General features: G+C 61.7%; 1 protein-coding gene across 1 annotated transcript; it reads left to right on the top strand.

Annotated features, from left to right (window-relative positions):
* Positions 1 to 261: 261 nt before the first annotated feature.
* DLX4 (distal-less homeobox 4) lies at positions 262 to 5,791 on the top strand. The gene is made up of 3 exons (XM_008153716.3): positions 262 to 730; positions 4,010 to 4,206; positions 4,588 to 5,791. Exons 1-3 carry the CDS (start codon positions 463 to 465, stop codon positions 4,828 to 4,830), a joined length of 708 nt encoding a protein of 235 aa, XP_008151938.2. The 5' UTR covers positions 262 to 462; the 3' UTR covers positions 4,831 to 5,791.
* Positions 5,792 to 6,993: the final 1,202 nt, after the last annotated feature.

The following is a 6,993-nucleotide window of genomic DNA, read 5'->3' as shown; positions in this document are numbered from 1 at the left end:
TCGGAGAGGACCCCAGGATAGCCGGGCCCAGAGCGTGTGCACCGCCGCCCCCTCGCATCCCCAGTTCTGAATTTTCCTACCTTGGGCTGCCCCGGGGGGCGGGCCCTGGCTCCAGGCCTCCCGTGAAGTCACCGCGTGCGGTGGCCAATCCGGGGCGTCTAAGTGGGCGGGGCCCCTGTCGGGTCCCGGGAACCGAACCCAAGAGCGAGAAGAAGGGGGGGCCCCATGGACTTAGGGGGAGGGGAAAAGCCATGGGGGCAACCCCGGAACCCCTTTCCCAGGCGCGCGCTCTCCGCTGGAAGAGGCGCAGAGACGCTTTCCCCGGGATCTTAAGTTGGGGGGAGGCTCGCCGGGGGGCTCACTTGGCCTCAACGCCCGGGGCGCGGAAAAGAGACAGTTGGCAAAGAGAGCGGACTGCGTGCGGGGTCATGGCTTAGGCCCTCCGGCTACGGCCCGGCCGCGATGTCCTCTTTGCCCTGCCCCCTCCCTGGCCTGGACGCCTCCAAAGCGGTCTTCCCGGATATCGCCCCCGTCCCATCCGTAGTGGCTGCCTACCCGCTAGGCTTGTCCCCCGCAACCGCAGGCGCCTCGGATTTTCCCTACTCGGGGCCATACGGTCACCTCCTGGCCTCTCCCTACCCCTCCGGACCGACGACGCCCGCAGACGCCTACCTGCCCTGCCAGCAACCCGCGGCGCCCGCTCCGCCCTCTCAGCAGCAGCGGGAGGCAGGTAAGGACGCGGCTGCTCCCCCCACCTCCGGGGTCTCGCTCCTGTGAGCCCCTAAACCTAGTCTTCGCCTGGTTGGGCGCAGCTAGCGGGATTCAGACCTTACTCAGATTCCCCGGGATCTGGGGGTGGGAGGAGGGCAAAGGGATGGGGCGGGGGATGGGGGTGAGGGGTGGGGAAGGGGGAGGGGCGGGGGCGAGTTGATCTAGGTCTCCTTTCAAGACCGACCTGGTTTCGATTTTCAGTGTGTGAAGCGGGGCGGCGGGGCCCTCTACCCCACCCCCCTGGAGCCCCCGGGGTTGTGTGTATCTGCGGGTAACGGAAAACTGAAAGAATCCAGATGTGGGTGTGGGTGCCGAGCCCCTTCCCCAGGGTGCTCTCCGTCCTGCACGCCCCTTCCCCGGGTCGCCCCTCTCTGCTGCATTCGTTTTGTGCTCAAGCCAAAGCCTGAAAAAGAGAAATCAGGTTCCAGCTGAGGGCAGCAGAAGTGGGGGCTTATCTGGGGCCCCTTTCCCTCTGCTCCTGGACCTTGCCCAAAGTGCCCCACTGAGACGGGGGACGCTGACCTGGGCTAGGACTCCACCATCCATTGTCCTAAGAATGTAACCACAGGTGGGCAAACCTCAGCCTTCCGGCCACAGGAGCAGGCCACCTCCGTCATCTCTGCCCCTTGCCTTTGGGGCAGGTCAGGCCGGAGTTCCCGTTGCCTGGAGCAACTTTGAGCTCCTGAGAAAGTGCTCACTGGAGGTCATCAAAGCCTCCAAGGAGCAAGCAGCGAGCCTGTGTCCCTGGTCCTGGGAACACTGTACATACACCACCTGTCCTGGCTGCCAGCTCAGACCTCAGGCCCCCTGCATCCCTGCCCCCACCGAATGGACCCCACAATGGTCTTTGGCAGTTTCCTCCAAGGTTGCACATCTAATGGATGGGTGACTTCGCTGGAGTCAGCCCAGGACGGAGACATCTTCCTGCCTTCGTCACTCCGCTGAGACACAGAAGCTCATAAGCATCAGAGCCAGGAGTGACCCTAGAAATTTGGGAGCTCAACCTCCTTGATGTACAAATGGGCACACAGAGGCCTAAAGAAAGGGTGCGCGTGGGCAAAGGACAGCCTGTGTTCCAGGCTCCGGGGCCTGGCAAATCGACTTTCACCACGGGAGGCCAGAAAAGTGGATTTGGGGGAAGGTTCTCAGAGCCCCCAAAAGTTAACTGCTTTCTGTGCCGGAACTGGGGCTGCCTCTCCCAGGCTGCTGAGTCCGTCATTGGAGGACGGGCAGTTGGTCCCTTCCCTTCGGAATATGCTGATCTGGTGCATTTGTGTGTGAGTGCGTGTGCCGTGGGGTAGGGGTGGGAGTAAGATAACCCTGTCCTTAAGATAACTGCTAAAAATGGGGAAGGTGTTTTGAGCCCTGCTAACCACCGCCCCTGCCTTCCCTTGCTCGGTCTAGGGCCGGGAGTGAGAGTTCATTTTCTTTATGCCATTTCCCCGGGTGCAACGAAAACCACACTGGTCCTTGGACTAGATTGCAGCATTTTTCCACGGAAACCGGTGGGTTTGGCTCACTCGAGATGGAATGATTGGGGTGTGAGAGAGGGCCTGGGGTCCTCCTTTTGCCCCCACTCAGCGTCCACCCCCGCCTCAGGGGGAGGTTTGGCTCCAAGTGAGCTAAGTGCCACCACCCTGTCAGCAGGCGACTTCAGGGAGGCCCTGGGGCTTCGTAGTCCGGACCAGGGCAGATCTTGTCGGGACTTGCTGCAGCTGGTGTGGGGAAGGCAGCTGTCAGTGAGGGAGCCTGGAGGGGCTGCTGGGAGAGCGAGGGCGCTGCGGGCTGCAGAGTTGGGGAGCCCGGCGGGCTGCCTCCCAGGCTCTCTCTGCGTCACCCTCCGAAATGACCGGTCCCCGCAGCCGGAGAGGTGGTCGCTGGGCTGCCAGCCCCAGGCTTGGAGCAGGAGGGCTGGAGCCGTGAAGGCCGGACCGGCGCGGGCTGGAGCGGAAACCCAACCGTTTTTTGTGTTTTGTTTTTTTCTTTTTCTTTCTGGGAATTGACTGAGGCGGGGGTCGAAGGGGGTGGATCCGAGAAGCCCGAAGCGCCCCAGGCCCAGGGAGAGGGATGCGGGGGAGGTGAAGGCAACTGGTCACCCAGCCGGCCAAGGGCGGGAAACCTGCCGTGTGGGCTGAGCCAGACAGGACGAAGGCCGGCCGAGGGGGTGGGACAAGGGTGGACCCCAGCCGTCTGCGCTCAGGGGTCAAGCGCCCCCTCGGCCGGGACGGCCAGCAGACCTGCGGGGAATGTTCGCCCTAAGCCCCAGGGCATTTCAGCCGCTCGGTCCACCCAGCCCCACCATCTGCAGGGAACGGTCTCCGGTCCCCATGGAGAGGCGCAGGTGGGAACCGCCCGCGTCCGAAGTGGAGACTCTCCCGCCCCCTCCCCCCGCGTTCAAGGGCAGGGCTGTTCCACGGCCGAGATTCCCCGGGAGGCCGAGCCGAGGGGCCGGAGGTGACCAGCTCCCCCGCGGCCACAGCGCAGCGCGATCCAGGAGGGGCCGAGGGCTGCGCAGCCCGGCGCCCTGCGCTCTGCAGACCCGGGTCGCCTCCCCGCCCGCCGAGGTCCACCCTGTGAGTGCGGTCGGTCGGGCGGCCTCCAGGGTCCCCGAGAGCCTCCGCCCCTGGCCCGCCGGCCGCCGCGGGGAGGGGAGCGGCGGTCAGCTCTCCCGCAGAGTGTGCCCGAGGAGCAGGGCGCTGTAGGGGGGGCAGGCCAAGGGGCGCTGATCCTGGCCTTCAAGGCCGGCGGGCGGACCCCCTCCGACCCGCCCTTCCTCTGGCGGCGGAGAGGTGGCCACGCAGACGCTGTCAAGTTCCTCTAAGCCTGGCCTGGGAGCTCCTCTCGCCTGGAACGCCCTGCCCCGTCCTCTCCAGCCTCAGCCCAGCCCTCGACGGAGCCTTTCAGCCCTACTCCGCCCCGCCACACCCGAGCTGGCGCCACCGCAACCGGCTGAACTTTGACCTCTCGCCGCGGGCACCGCCCCTACCCTCGCTCGGGGCCCTAGGCGCTGTCTTCCTAGGTCACGGGGGCCCCTAAGAGTGTGAGTTCCCTGAGGGCAAGAACTGCGACCGGTCCCGCCGGGAGCGCAGTGGCCGTGAGGTTTGGAAGCAGCGTGGAGCGGAGGGTAGAGGAGAGCCGCCTCCTCCCAGGCCAGCATGCAAACGAGATGCAAATGAGCCTATAAACCGGCGCGTCCGACCCTCTTTCCTCTCACCCCCCGTCCTGTGCCGTCCCCCAGACTCCGAGAAGCCGCCGCCGTCCCCGGAGCCCTCGGAGCGGCTCCCGCGGGCCCCGACCAAAAGGCTGCGCAAGCCGAGGACCATCTACTCGAGCCTGCAGCTGCAGCACCTGAACCAGCGTTTCCAGCACACGCAGTACCTGGCGCTGCCCGAGAGGGCCCAGCTGGCTGCACAGCTCGGCCTCACCCAGACCCAGGTGGGGCCAGTCCCGTCCTTCCTGCATGCTAACCATTCCTCCGCGTGCTCTCTGGGAGCTCACCCCCCGGGGTGGGAATGACAGATGAGTCCCTTAGCCCTGTTGTCACAAGTTCTCCAGGGTGTGTTCATAGCTGGCCCTCGGTAATCTGGGGGAGTGTATTACAAGGGGTTGGGGGAGGGGGAGGCGTAGGTAGAGGAGGGTACCCAGACTGGGAGAGCTCAGGGGGCGTCCAGGACTGTGGAGGACTGGAGCGAGTGTTCCCTATTTCTGCTCTTCCCCCAGGACTGCTCCCTACTGCTGGGTCCCTTTACTTGGGTCACATCCTTCCACACATATACTCCGCCTGATCTTTCATTCTGTCCCCTTTTCCCCCTGAAGGTAAAGATCTGGTTTCAGAACAAACGTTCCAAATACAAGAAGCTCCTGAAGCAGAACTCTGGGGGGCAGGAAGGGGACTTGTTCGGGAGGCCCTCCTCCCTGTCTCCCTGCTCCCCACCCCTGCCATCCCTCTGGGATCTCCCCAAGGCAGGGGCCCTGCCTGCTGGGGGCTATGGCAACAGCTTTGGAGCCTGGTATCAGCATCACTCCCCAGATGTTCTGGCTCCACCTCAGATGATGTGAGCCTGGGCAAAAGGTGGGTCGGGCCCCTAGCCCTCCTACAAAGCCCAGGACCCGGCCCATCGGCACCTCTTCTGGGCTGGGAGGAAACCAGCTCCAGGTGGATTTTCTCAGGATGACGAGGAACTAGAGGAGAAAAAGGATGAGATGGAGTCCTGTCCCCCTTGGCCCCATAACCCAAGGAGCCCGATAAAGAACTTCGGTCTTAGCTACTGCTCCTCACCACTACCATGGACTGAACACCTTCCCTTCAGCTGACCAGAGGCTCTGGAGAGAGTCGTTGGCTGGAGTTCAGACTGCTCCCAGGACCCCTTGTCTTGCCACCCCTTCCTTGAGGGACCACAGTCCCACTGCAGTCTGGAGTCAAAACCAGCAAGATACAGTGAGTGATTTTAATCGGTGTGCCTTGGGCCTTGCCCAACCAATTTGAGAGCAAGAGCGGGCGTGAGGTGGGCATCCAGTCTTTAAGTTGACCACCACCATCAGGTCCCACCTCCCAGTGTTCCCTGGAGGTCAGCCCATCACCCCATGACTGATATACCTTCTCACCTTCATGAGAGGGAGAGGAATGCTGAAAATGTGGAGCTCGTCGGCCTATGGATAATTTATGTTCTCTTCCTTAAAAAGCCCTCTTTCCCCCCTGTTTACAATTTTGAGTAGATAATGGATTCAATTATCCTTATAATTCAATGAGTATTTATTGAGCCCTGCCTCAGACCTAACAACGCCACGTGCACACACTCTTGGGAACAAGGTAGGGTACCACTTTGGGCAGAATGGGGACAAATAGGCTCCCTGGGAGAGTGTAAGTAGAGACACCCCAAATGGGTGGGGTGGGCCCAACAATTCCGCTCCTCACAGCTGTCTCTGTCTAAATGAAATACATTGATAACCAATCGGACTAGCATCCCCATGCTCTTGCCAGCATCCCTCATACTGTGACTTCCAGAAATTAAAGTTTGTACGAAAACCTGGGGCCTGGCTTTGAGGTGTGTTTTGTTGCCTGACTTCTGGGGCTGGCTGCTCCTCTCCCTTCTCTCCCGTCTGGCTCTTCCAGCCCTGAACTGGAGGCACTGGTTTTGCCTCTACCACTAGCTCTGTGGCGCTAGTTCTAGAACGTCCTAATAACGTCTATATTTTCATAATGCTCCGATACGAAACCAGAAAATGCTAATGCTGGGAACGACCCAAGTCTGAATGGTCCTCACCAGCAAAGTCTCTCCTGGCCCAGTTCTGGAAGGAGCCAGACACCACACAGCCCCCTGCGCCCCACCTTCCGCTCAGACAGACCCTGCTCACCTTGGAAGAGGACGTGCCCACCAAGTCGATCCAGCCCACCCCTGAGAGAAGGGTGCTCCTTGCGGGTGGCAAGGCTCCAGCCCACACAGAGGAAGGGGTAGGAGGGGGGTGGAGGAGAAGAAAACCCCAGAAGGAACTGGACTTCTCCGTCCAATAAACATTCGTAGAGCCTCTGCTCTGCCAGATCCCAGATGCCAAGGTGATTTAGGCAGACCCTGTGAGCTAACGGATACCAAGGTGACCTAGAGACTCTGCAGGCTGACAGGGGAGCCAGACAAATGGCCAGCCACTTGTGTGGTGCCAGGCTCATGGTTGAACAGAAGTGTGGGCATAGTCCAGGGGCCCCAACTAGGCCTGGACCCATCAGTAGACTCATAGCCACCCTACCCCACCATACATACAGCACCCAGTGGCAGGGGGACGAGGGTAGTCAATCACTCAGGGAATCCAGCCCAGCTTGACTGGAGGGGTGGGGGAGGGGCCTCCAAGTCCAGGAAAAAAGCTCCCAAATCCAGCTTTCCTCTTACTGCCTAAACCTGTCCCCAGGCACACAGGGCCCGCCCTGCCTGGACAGACCACTCAGGTACTTTGAGTCAACCCCACCGGCCAGAGAGAGGCCCAAATTAGACTTGTGTGTAGAGTAGGGGGGTGTGCGATTCCATGGAAGTCCCCCGCCTCAGGAGAAGGTCTGCAGTCAGTCCCTCCTAGGCCCTGTTCTGGGCCAGTGGCCACCCCCCACTTCCCAAAACACACGTGGAGGTTTCTCCTGGGGGTGGCAAATGGCACGGGGCCGGAAAAGCCAAGATCCAGGAGCAGTGAAGAATGAGGGTGTCAAGAGGAGAAACCTCCTCTTCCTCAGCACCAGTG

Source organism: Eptesicus fuscus, chromosome 20, assembly GCF_027574615.1.
Source record: "Eptesicus fuscus isolate TK198812 chromosome 20, DD_ASM_mEF_20220401, whole genome shotgun sequence".
NCBI lineage: Eukaryota > Metazoa > Chordata > Mammalia > Chiroptera > Vespertilionidae > Eptesicus > Eptesicus fuscus.
The sequence above is the reverse complement of the archived record's forward strand: the minus strand, read 5'-3'. Positions and strand labels throughout refer to the sequence as shown.

Excerpts from the sequence above, each read along its gene's own strand:
- DLX4 (XM_008153716.3), top strand. The coding sequence starts at position 463 with ATGTCCTCTTTGCCCTGCCCCCTCCCTGGCCTGGACGCCTCCAAAGCG. Across the intron at positions 731-4,009 it reads TCAGCAGCAGCGGGAGGCAG|ACTCCGAGAAGCCGCCGCCG; the intron begins GTAAGGACGCGG and ends GCCGTCCCCCAG. Across the intron at positions 4,207-4,587 it reads TCGGCCTCACCCAGACCCAG|GTAAAGATCTGGTTTCAGAA; the intron begins GTGGGGCCAGTC and ends TTCCCCCTGAAG.